General features: G+C 63.7%; 2 protein-coding genes across 5 annotated transcripts; both read right to left on the bottom strand.

Moving 5' to 3' along the window:
- Positions 1 to 141: 141 nt before the first annotated feature.
- On the bottom strand, positions 142 to 4,571 carry LOC116828910 (uncharacterized). 4 transcript variants are annotated; one of them, XM_075070769.1, is made up of 7 exons: positions 3,354 to 4,569; positions 3,043 to 3,120; positions 2,417 to 2,528; positions 2,189 to 2,334; positions 2,035 to 2,111; positions 1,643 to 1,743; positions 142 to 1,128 (listed from the first exon to the last, which is right to left on the bottom strand). In XM_075070769.1, the coding sequence occupies exons 1-7, from the start codon at positions 4,320 to 4,322 to the stop codon at positions 1,112 to 1,114; spliced, it is 1,500 nt and encodes a 499-aa protein (XP_074926870.1). In that variant the 5' UTR covers positions 4,323 to 4,569; the 3' UTR covers positions 142 to 1,111. The 4 variants fall into 4 exon arrangements, 2 of the variants coding, with proteins under 2 accessions (XP_074926870.1, XP_032643325.1); XM_032787434.2 differs by having other exon boundaries at positions 142 to 1,132; positions 3,354 to 4,564; XR_012656780.1 differs by lacking the exon at positions 2,035 to 2,111 and having other exon boundaries at positions 1,049 to 1,132; positions 3,354 to 4,570.
- Positions 4,572 to 8,469: 3,898 nt separating this feature from the next.
- On the bottom strand, positions 8,470 to 9,629 carry GPR173 (G protein-coupled receptor 173). The gene has a single exon (XM_032787432.2). It carries the CDS (start codon positions 9,627 to 9,629, stop codon positions 8,517 to 8,519), a length of 1,113 nt encoding a protein of 370 aa, XP_032643323.1. The 3' UTR covers positions 8,470 to 8,516.
- Positions 9,630 to 11,184: the final 1,555 nt, after the last annotated feature.

The raw sequence follows: 11,184 nt of genomic DNA, 5'->3' as shown, positions 1-11,184 counted from the left end.
GGGCAGGGGGATGGAGGGGCCCCACGGCAGGTGGGCAGGGGGATGGAGGGGCCCCGGGGCGGGCAGGCCGGATGGGCAGGGGGATGGAGGGGCCCCACGGCGGGCAGGCAGGGGGCGGCGCGGCAGGAAGGAGCCAGGGGGTGAAATCTTTCTGAATATTAAGTGCTTTGTTTTCAGGGGGCTACCCCCCCTCAGTAGCATTGCATAGGGTGGTCATGGGGGGTGCCAGGGGCCAACCAGCCCAGCGCCTCCACCCAGTTACAAGACATCTGAGGAGCCCCCTGCCCTGCCCCACAGTGCCCCCCAGCAGATAGGCAGATCACATGGCTGCCATGGGGGGTTATAAGCTCCCCCCACAGATGGGCAGAGTTGTGCCCAAGCCCAGGGGCTGATGGGATTGAGCTAGGGGGGTGCAGTGGAGGTGCAGGAAGCAGCCTCCGGGGGGACTGAGGCTGGCAGTGGGTGCTGGGGGGCCCCAGGTTGGGGGGGGCGTTATTGGCTAACCACTTAACACAATTAATTAATGGAACAAGAGACCCTGAGCTGCATGGAATAGGCCACTGGAGGCACAGGGCCCCACCAGCCACTGGGGGGGCTATTTACTCACAATGCCCCTCTCCCAAGGCAAGCAGGGTCCCACCAGCCACTGGGGGGGCTATTTACCCACAATGCCCCTCTCCCACAGCAAGCAGGGTCCCACCAGCTACTGGGGGGTATTTACCCACAATGCCCCTCTCCCGCAGCCAGGCAGGACCCACCCAGCCACTGGGGGGGTATTTACCCACCATGCCCCCAGAGCCCTGGGCTGATACCTGACTGCAGCAGGCCCAGAGCCCCCCCAGATGACTGCCCCACTCATGACACAGCAGGGGAGTGCTGCCCCCCAGTGTCCAGGCTGGGAACTGCAGCCGCCCTCAATAACTGAAGGGATGCGATTAATTGCCACAAGCCCTGAGCTGGGGGCCATGGGCAAAGCTCAGTCACAGAGTCCAGCCCCAGCAGGGGGCACTGGGGGGGGGGGAATCCTGGTCCATCTTCGGGTGCTGGTGGGGCGGCGGGGGAGATCATCCGTCTTCCTCCGGCTCCAAGCCCGGGCCAGCCGACTCCGCCATCAGCTCCTCTGCCACGCTGCCTGGGGGGGGGGACAGATGTGGGTGCTGCTGGCGCCCCCCAGTCCCGACCCACAGTCCCCCCATTCCACCAGCGCCCCGCATCCCAACCTGCACCCCCCTCCCCACTCCACCAGCGTCCCCCATCCCAACCCACAGCCCCTTCCCCACTCCACCAGTGCCCCGCATCCCAACCTGCGCCCCTCTCCCCACTCCACCAGCGCCCCCCAATCCCAACCCACAGCTCCTTCCCCACTCCACCAGCACCCCACATCCCAACCTGCACCCCCTCCCCACTCCACCAGCACCTCCCATCCCAATCCACAGCCCACTCCACCAGCGCCCCCACATCCCAACCTGCAGCCCCCTCCAATCCCTCCCCACAACCCCCTCCCCACTCCGCCAGCACCCCCACATCCCGACCCACAGCCCCTGCTCACCCAGCCCTCCTCCATCATGAGAACCCCTCTGCCCGATGCAGAGACACAGCCCCTTGGGGGAGAGCGTGTTACCCAGCGACCCCCGTTACTGACCTTCCTTGCCATCCTCTTCCTCGTCCATGATTTCCTGCACCTCGTCCTCCTCCCCCTCGTCATCCACGATCACCACGCAGTCGTCCCCGTGCTCCGTCCCGCTGCGGGCACCGCAGAGTTACCCACAATGCTCAGTGCTCCCCAGGTTACCCACAAGGCTCAGCACCCATCCCCCTGCCTTACGCACAATGTTCAGCATCCCCCCATGGTACCCACAATGCTCAGCCACATCCATGGACAAGTTACCCAGAATGCTCAGCACCTGCCTCCCAGGGCTTACCCAGCATGCACTTCTCAGCCACAGCCAGGTTCCCCACAGTGCCTGGCCCCAAGCCTGCCATACCCCGATGTCCCCCTGTCTGGCCCCGCTCCAGCGGAGGGCGCTGTCTCACCTGTCATCCGCGGCACCCCCGTTCTCGCCCATCAGGTAGTACTGCAGGGGATTGGGCCAGAGATCCTCCTTGATGATCTGGGGGCACGGAACAGAGGGGTGAGAGGCGGGTGGGGCTGCTGGTGGGGGCTTGGGGAGTTCAGCGGGGGGCTCACCTCAGCGATCCTGTCGCCGGCAGGGAAGCTGTGGTCCCCGAACCAGCTGAAGAAGCTGCGCCCCATCTCAGGGCTCTTGCAGCCGTGGGCACGGGGGTCCTGGCCCCGCCACCAGCGGATGGGGGTGGAGTGCGACACCAGCCTGCCTGGGGGGGGAGAGGCAGGGGTGAGAGTGCAGGCATGGGGGGCGGCCCCCCCAGTGCCCCCGAACGCAGCCCCGCCCCATACCTGAGGAGGCCGGCTGGAACTCCTTGACGATCACCTCATTCTGGAAGTAGGGGTTCCCGCTGAAGTAGAACTTGATCTTACACCCCGACTTGGTGTGAGTCAACTCCTCCACCTGCCGGGGCAGAAAAGACCCAGGAGTCCGGGCCTGAGACTTTTCACAGCGTGCACCCCCAAACACCACCACTGTGGTCCCCCTGCTCCCCTCCCAGCGCCAGGGAGAGAACCCAGGAGTCCAGGCTCCCAGCCCCCCTGCTCTAACCACCAGACCCCACTGCACTCCCAGCGCCAGGGAGAGAACCCAGGAGTCCTGGCACCAGCCCCCCTGCTCTAACCATCAGCCCCTACTCCCCTCCCAGAGACGGGAAGAGAACCCAGGAGTCCTGGCTCCCAGCCCCCCTGCTCTAACCACCAGCCCCTACTCCCCTCCCAGAGACGGGGAGAGAACCCAGGAGTCCTGGCACCAGCCCCCCTGCTCTAACCATCAGCCCCTACTCCCCTCCCAGAGACGGGGAGAGAACCCAGGAGTCCTGGCTCCCAGCCCCCCTGCTCTAACCACCAGCCCCCACTTCCCTCCCAGAGCCGGGGAGAGAACCCAGGAGTCCGGGCTTCCAGCCCCCCACTCTCACTTGCAGGTTGGTCATGTAGCTCAGGGCGTCCTCGTCACGGTCGCTGATCATGGCCGACAACTGGGGGTGATTGAGGAACTGGGGAGCCTGAGTTAAGGAACCACAACAGGAGCTCAGACACCTGGTTTCTCCAGGCCTAGGCCCCCCACTCTCTGCCCCTCAGGAAAGAGCACCTCTGCCCAGGCCCCTACCCAGCCCCCCGCCCCCCGGGGGAGAGTGCCCTCTGCCCAGCCCCCCAGGGAGAGCACCCCCCACCCAGCCCCTGCGGGAGAGTGCCCCCCACCCTGCGGCGCCCCCCGGTGGAGGGATACGGCGCTGACCCAGAAGCCAGGGATGTTCTGGATGATGCGGTTGCGGCGCTCGAGGTGGGGCCGGCGCATGTGGCCGAACTTGGCCCTGAGGATACGGAAGGCGCAGCCGGCCTGCTCATTCACTGCTTCCAGCTCCAGCTGCACCGCCTCCAGCGCCTCCAGGTACTGCTCCGTGTACGGGGCCGGCTGAGCCGCCGCGGCAGCCCCCTCCTCCTCCTCCCCCACGGAGATGATGGAGCACTCCTCCTCTGCCCTCCTCTTCCTCCACCCCTCCCGGCCGTCGGCAGCTTCCAGGCCTCCCTTCTCCTCAGCGACAGTGGTCTCAAGCCTCCCTGTCTTTGTGGTGGCGGCTTCCAGGATCCCCTTCTCCTCAGCGGTGTCAGTGTCGAGCCTCCCCATCTTTGTGGCAGCGGTTTCCAGGATCCCCTTTCCCTCAGCAGTGTCAGTGTCCAGGCTCCCCATCTTTGTGGCAGTGGTTTCCAGGATGCCCTTCTCCTCAGCGGCATCGGTTTCAAGGCTCCCCAGCTCAGCAGCAGTCTCAGGTCTCCTCTTCCCCCCAGCTGCACTTTGGGGGCTCGTCTCCCCCTCAGAAGTTTCTTGGCCCCCCTTCCTGCCACTGACGGTGTTGGGGCTCCCCTTCCCATTGGCGACAGCCTCAAGGCTCCCCCGTGGGGTAGTGGGCTCCAGGCGCCCCTGCCCGCTGCCAGCGGTGTCCAGGCTGCCCCGCAGGGGGGTGGCAGTTTCCAGGCCCCCCTCCCCAGCAGGGGGCGCCAGCCCGGTGGCGGCAGTTTCCAGGTCCCCCTGGGCCGCGGGCGCCCCCTGCCGCCCGGCTATTTCCAGGCCCCCCCAGGCCGTCAACTGGGTCAGCGCCTGGGCGGCCTCGGTCTCCTTCAGCAGCGGGTCCGGGCGGCGGCGCTTGGCGGCCGGGGAGGGTGGTGCGGTCCGGGGGAACCCCCCGTCCCCGCTCATGGTTCGGTCCGCTCAGGCCCGGGGGCGGGGCCGCGCCAGCCCCGCTCCCGCTCAACCCTCGTTTTCAAACGGAAGAGGCGCGAGGGGAGCAACGGCCGCCGCCAACTGCCAAACTCGAACGCCTCGCGCGCCTCTCCCTACCCGCTCTGTTCCTCTTTCCCCTTCCCGAGCTGATTGGCCAGCGGCAGGGCGGCCCCGCCAACGGCGAGAGGGGAAAGCCTTCCGTCCCACGTGGGGGGGAGAACCGGGCGGCGATTGGCCGGCGGCGCCAGCGATCGTAGCGGGTTCCGCCTTCGTCCCGCACCCCACGTGGGGGACCCGGACGCTGATACGACGGTCGCCTTCTCGGCGGCGGCCAATAGGCAGGAGACGGACCCAGGCTTGGTGGATTCTGTCGCGTCCGCCAGAGATGGAGCGGGGCGGGGGCGCTCGGCAGTGTTTCAAAGGGAGACTGCGCGGGACGCATGCGCGTTGGCAGGAACTTCCCTCGTGCATGCGCAGTAACGCCGAATGCGGCGCTTGCGCACTGGGCACCGGGCTGTGGGTAGGCGCGCGCCCTCCAGGCGGAGCAAGTGCACGTGGGGCGTGATTCCTCGTTGCACTGACGTGGTGCCGCGGGAAGAAGGGTGCCTTGCACACGAGAGTGCACCGCAAACATTGTGATGTAGTGTATAATAGTGCTTTGCACAAGACACTGCTCTGCACACAAGAGCCCCACCCATGATGGTGCGTTGCACGCGAAAGTGCAGTGCAAACAATGCGTTTTGTGCAATAGTGCACTGCGCGTAGAGCCTTGCCAGTGTGCCCCCCGTGAATAATGGTGCCTTGCACGTGAGAGTGCACCACAAACAATGGTGCACTGTGCATTGCACATGGCGCAGCAAATAACCATCGGCCTCGTAAAGAACAGCACAGAGCGGAGCGAGAGACCCTGCCCCCCTGCCCCACGCGAGAGGCGGGAGCTTTTCCTATAAAATCCAGCAAAGGAAATACAATTTGGGAGGCGAGGCGGCTGCGTGGGAGCTGCTGCATTTCCGAGCCACCACTATGTGGCGCTGTGACCCTGAATCTGGGGGGAGATATTTACACAGGGCTGGGATGGGGGCCCTACAGCGGCGGGGGAGGGGCTCTGCACGGGCCTAAAATTGAGAGCTTGAACCCCGGCGTCCGGGCCGAATCCCATTCTCCCGCTCGAAATTTCCACCCCAGTTGCAGTCAGAAACAGGCATCAGCTTCACAAACTGCTCTCCAACCACCCCATCCCATAGGCGAGCCATCACCATGCAGTGTTATGTGTGGCTGTTCCCCAGCTGTCCCGCCCCAGAGGTGGCTGCATCTCAGTGTCAGGTGAGGCATCCTTGCGTGGCTGCTCCACCCCAGACGTGGCTGCATCTCTCCCTATCACCCCATGCCCCAGATCTTATCACGCTGGCTGTTTTCGAAGAAAGAGAAATCTGTGACCTTTGAATCGAAATTTTGAGGGCAGAGTCGGCCTCAAAAGCAGGAAACCAAAGCACAGATGGAGGTTTCGGTTCAGATGATGGGGGAGCCAGCTGCTTCCTGGCCTGATCCCTGCCCCAGGCGCACGAGCGCCCCCCGCCTGGGAGAGGCCAAGGCTGGCGTAGCCAGTGTCTGCATTCCTATTGCGCTTGCCCGACCCAGCTCGTGGGGGGGAAAGGCAGAGAAGGGATTTGTTCCACAACGGCCAATAGTGACTGATGGCAAGAATCAGGTATTGAACCCAGGAGTCCTGGCTCCCAGCCCCCCCTGCTCTAACCACCAGCCTCCACTCCCCTCCCAGAGCCGGGAGAGGACCCAGGAGTCCTGGCTCCCAGCCCCCCTGCTCTAACCCACCAGCCCCCACTTCCCTCACAGATCCAGGAGAGAACCCTGGTGTCCGGGCGCCCTGGAAGATGGGTCCTGCATGCCCCTGGCTTGAAGAAAACACTGGTTGGTCAGTTTCTTTCATTCCGTCGGGTTTTATATCAAAAAGAAAAGAAATGAGAACAGTCCCTGGGCCCCCCAAAAACAGGGGGGAGGAGCTGGACAAGAACCAAAGAGCCAAACGAACCCCACACTGCCCCTCGCGCCCCCAATGCTCTCCCTCCCCCAACAGAGCAGCTGCCCCCTCCGGAAACGGCCGGTGCCAGGGGTCTGTCCGGCCATCCTGTCACCGTCTCGTGCCCTCCCCTCCCAGCCCCGAATTACCGGGGTGTGTGTGTGTATTTTTGTACAAAAACATTGATTTTTTTTTCCGTGTCTTTTTCTTCGATTTTTTTTTCTGCCAAAAAAATCCCCCACCCCCAAAAAAACCCGAACAAAACCAGCATGTGGAGAGTTCTGAGCCAAGGCAGATCCACTGCCGGGCCGGTTGGGCCGGGGCCCGGTTGGAAACAGAGAGCAAAGCCCCCGCCCCTCACCCACCTATTTCAGGAGTCCTGGCTCCCAGCCCCCGCTGCTCTAATCACTAGACCCACTCCTCTCCCAGAGCCAGGAGAGAACCCAAGAGTCCTGGCTCCCAGACCCCCCCTGCTCTAACCACTAGTCCCCACTCCCTTCCCAGAGCTGGGAAGAGAACCCAGGAGTCCTAGCTCCCAGCCCCCCCTGCTCTAACCACTAGCCCCCACTCCCTTCCCAGAGGCAGAACAGAACCCAGGAGTCCTGGCTCCCAGCCCCGCCCGCTCTAACCCACCAGTCCCCACTCCCCTCCCAGAGCCGGGTATGGAACCCAGGAGTCCTGGCTGGCGGTGCTAGGCCCTCCCTTCCCCAGCCCCAGCCGCTGGTGGTCCCAGACACAGATTCTGGTCTCATTTCTGTGGGTATCAAGCCGGAGACACTTCCCTGCTGCTGACAGGGTGAGTCTGGCCAGGAGCCTGGGATCAGGGCTCGGTCTCGTTAACATCCCACCCCAAATCCCTTTGCCCTCCGCAGTCTGTCCCTGCGGGAACATGAACAGCTCTGGGGAGCAGCAAAGGGGCTGGGAGGGGGATCCAGTCCCCTGGGCACCTGTTCCTCTTGCATCTACGCTCACATGCAGCTGTGTTCCTGCAGGGTACTCCAGCATTACGTGCATTACTCCACCTGTTACTCCAGCACTGCTGGCCGTTCCCATGCACGGTACCGGAGCGTCTGGGCAGGGTACTCTAGCATTGCATGTGTTACTTTGCCTGTTACTCCAGCACCGCTGCCCGTTCCCGTGCATGGTACCCAAGCGTCAGGGCAGGGTACTCCAGCATTGCGTGTGTTACTCCGCCTGTTACTCCAGCACCGCTGCCCGTTCCCGTGCACGGTACCCAAGCGTCAGGGCAGGGTACTCCAGCATTGCATGTGTTACTCCGCCTGTTACTCCAGCACCGCTGCCCGTTCCCGTGCACGGTACCCAAGCGTCAGGGCAGGGTACTCTAGCATTGCGTGTGTTACTCCGCCTGTTACTCCAGCACCGCTGCCCGTTCCCGTGCATGGTACCCAAGCGTCAGGGCAGGGTACTCTAGCATCGCGTGTGTTACTCCGCCTGTTACTCCACACATTACCCTTACATCACTGCCTGTTACTCCACCTGGCACTGCTGCCTGTGATCCCGCCGGTCCCTGCAGCTGTTGGCCCCTTTCCCCAGAACACGGGGCCATCGCCGCAGACCCCAGGGATTTCAGGGCGAGGATGGATCGTATCTGTCCTCCTCCCCCCCAGCTTCCTGGTTGCATTGTTCCTGGATGATATGGTCTGTTGGGCCCCCATTGGCTGTTGCCATGGAGACGGGGGGTGACCCTGGTTACTGACTGACAGGTTGCTAGATCACCCAGCCGAGGTGGGGGGCGTCTCTGGGCTGGACCCCCTTTCCCGATCTCCCCGCCACCTTCCTCTGGTTCACTCTCCAGCCCCCCCCATTCACTCACCCCCACAATGGGGAATAAACACAGCAAATCCCCAGTCCTGGGTATGAATCCAGAATAACCCATCACGTCTGGAGTAAGGCCACTGAAATCAGGGGTGACTTTGGATTGACCCCAGAAGAGCAGAGGTCAGAATCTGGCCCGATCCCATTGCAGGCAGGGGGTTACTCTGGATTGACTGAGATTGGAATCCGGCCCTGACCCCACTGCAGTCAGGGGCTGACTCCAGATTGGCGCCAGTTGTCCAGACTCCCGCCCTCGTCCCTCTAACGCTGTCCCCCGGCCCGCCGTATCCAGCCCCCCGTCACATGACGCAGTACGGCTCCCGGGGCAGGGGGGGCTCTGTCCTGCGGCAGGGCACATGGGCCACCAGCCCCTTCTTGAGCTCCTTGTTGAGCAGGAAGCAGACGACGGGGTTGACGGCGGCCTGGGCGAAGCTCATCCAGACGGCGGTGGCCAGGTAGCGGGGCGGGATGCTGCAGGCCTTGACGAAGACCCGCCAGTAGCAGGCCACGATGTAGGGTGACCAGAGAAGGAGGAAGAGGACGGTGATGACGTAGAACATCTTCCCCAGCCGCTTCTCCGCCTTGAACTCCTCCATGCCCAGCAGGCGGCGGTTGGCGGCGTGGCCGTTCTGCCGGACGCCCAGCAGCGTGGGCGGCATGGGGCCCCGGCCGAAGCCGGCGATCCAGTTGGCGGCTGCCTGGCCGGTGGCACCCGGCCCGTGGAACGTCCAGTTCTGGCTGATGGCCGGCACCATCTGCACCGGCTTCATCTTGCGGTGGCGGTACTCGAAGCAGAGCAGCTTCCCGTACACGGCGTGGGTGGCCCCCACCAGCACGGCCAGCATGAGCATGAAACCCAGCGTGTCGTTGGCCTTGAAGTACCGGTGCTCGAAGATGCACTGGTCCTCCTCCCGGATGAACTTGTAGGTGCCCACGTCGAAGACGGGCGGGAAGGCCATGGCCACCGAGAGGGTCCACACCATGCAGATGACGGCCACGCACGTCCACAGGGTCATGCGCTTGGCGTAGAAGCGGTGGTGAGCCACGGCCATGTACCGGGTGACGCTGATGCAGAAGAGGAGGAAGGCGGCGTGAAAGCAGAAGAGGACAGCCAGGAAGGCCACCACCTTGCAGCTGAGCAGGCTGTGGGTCCAGGCCGAGCCGTGGCGGATGGAGACCAGGACGAAGGGGAAGCAGACGGCCGCCCGCACGGCGTCAGCCAGGCACAGGTCCAGCAGGAAGAAGTAGGGGGCCCGATGCAGCCCCCGCTCCTTCAGCACCAGCAGGGCCAGGGCCAGGTTGCCTGCCAGGCTCATGCAGATGATCAGCGCCAGCAGCAGCAGCTTGGCATAGGTGGAGGCCGCCGGGGGGCCCGGCAGGCCCGGCTCATCCGCCTCGCTGGTGTTGGCCATTGCCGGCCAGCTGGCTAGCGGGGGTGGCCCATGGCCCCGGGGCCTCTGCAGGGGAGAGAGGGATCATTGGGGGCGGGACCCTGCTGCGTGCGGGACTCCCCCAGCCTGGCGCGTGGGGTCCAAGCCTAGGCTATGGGGCAGTGGGATGATATCTGGTGCCCCAGGCCTGTCCCGGTTGGGGACGGGGCTGCTGCCGCAGGCCCCCTGATCTCATCAACCACTTCGTCTAGGGCTTACGAGGTCCCATCTCCCAGTCCCACCCCTGGGGCCAGATGGGGGCCAGCGCCCCCTAGAGGGCAGGGCACAATCGTCCTCACAGCCACCCTGATGCTTACACGCTCATGTACACCCATCCTCACAGCCACACAGACACGGAAACACGCTCGTGTACACCCGTCCTCACAGCTACCCTGACACTGACATGCTCATGTACGCCTGTCCTCACAGCCACCCTGATGCTGACATGCTTGTGTAAACCCATCCTCACAGCCACTCTGACGCTGACACGCTCGTGTAAACCCATCCTCACAGCCACACAGACACGGAAACGCTCGTGTACACCGTCCTCATAGCTACCCTGATGCTGACATGCACAGTCGTCCGCAAAGACACAGACATGCTCGTGTACACCCATCCTCACAGACACACACGCTCGTGTACACCCATCCTCACAGCCACCCTGACACTGACACGCGCACACACAGTTGTCCTCACAGCCGCACAGACATGGTCACACTCATGTACACCCATCCTCACGGCCACCCTGACGCTGACGCGCGCACACAGTCATCCTCACAGCCACACTAACATGGACATGCTCGTGTACAATCATCTTCACAGCCGCACTGACACACTCACACCCAGGCACAGTCTGTGTCAGTGTCACAGCCACACTCACGCACACACGCACTGAACTACAATCACACAGTCCCGTGTTCACTGACAACATGGGCACTCACTCGCACTGACACACTCATCCTCACAGCTGCCCAGACACTTGCGCTCATGCTGAGGCTGACACACACGCGCTCACGCACTGAGTCCCACTGGCAGTGACACACTCACAGTCGTGCCGACACACTCCCCCTCCCACACACTGAGCCTGGCACAGGCCCCCACCCCCCGGGGCCCCTGCTGCGGTCACGCCCTCGCACCTTGACGCTGCTCACACTCGGTCCCACTCACACTCGGCTACCCCGCACATTGGGGGCTGAAGCTTTCCAGCAAGTGCTTTGAAAGAGCCCTTTTCACACACATGCTCACACACAAACACACACAGAGCCACACCTGGGCTCTGTTACGCTCATCCCCCTGGGGAAGCAGGTGGGCCGTGGAGCTGAGCCAGGACCCGATTCTGCTCTTAAACTGGAGTTAAACTGGAGTCACTCCTGATTGCCCCAGGAGAAGAGAGAAGAGAATGAGGCCAGTGGAGTCCCCTCTGAGGGCCCCACCCATCCCCAACACCAGATCTACTGTGAGCATCAACTCAGGGCCTGCTGGGTTGGGGCCTGGCCAAAATGCCCCCCCTCAAGTTACCCTCCCCCCCCCCCCCCCC

Source organism: Chelonoidis abingdonii, chromosome 11 (genome assembly GCF_003597395.2).
Source record: "Chelonoidis abingdonii isolate Lonesome George chromosome 11, CheloAbing_2.0, whole genome shotgun sequence".
In the NCBI taxonomy this organism is placed as follows: Eukaryota; Metazoa; Chordata; order Testudines; family Testudinidae; genus Chelonoidis; species Chelonoidis abingdonii.
The sequence above is the reverse complement of the archived record's forward strand: the minus strand, read 5'-3'. Positions and strand labels throughout refer to the sequence as shown.

Excerpts from the sequence above, each read along its gene's own strand:
- LOC116828910 (XM_032787434.2), bottom strand. The coding sequence starts at position 4,322 with ATGAGCGGGGACGGGGGGTTCCCCCGGACCGCACCACCCTCCCCGGCC. Across the intron at positions 2,112-2,188 it reads CCGGCGACAGGATCGCTGAG|ATCATCAAGGAGGATCTCTG; the intron begins GTGAGCCCCCCG and ends CCGTGCCCCCAG. Across the intron at positions 1,133-1,642 it reads GGAAGAGGATGGCAAGGAAG|GCAGCGTGGCAGAGGAGCTG; the intron begins GTCAGTAACGGG and ends CCCCCCCCCCAG.
- GPR173 (XM_032787432.2), bottom strand. The coding sequence starts at position 9,629 with ATGGCCAACACCAGCGAGGCGGATGAGCCGGGCCTGCCGGGCCCCCCG.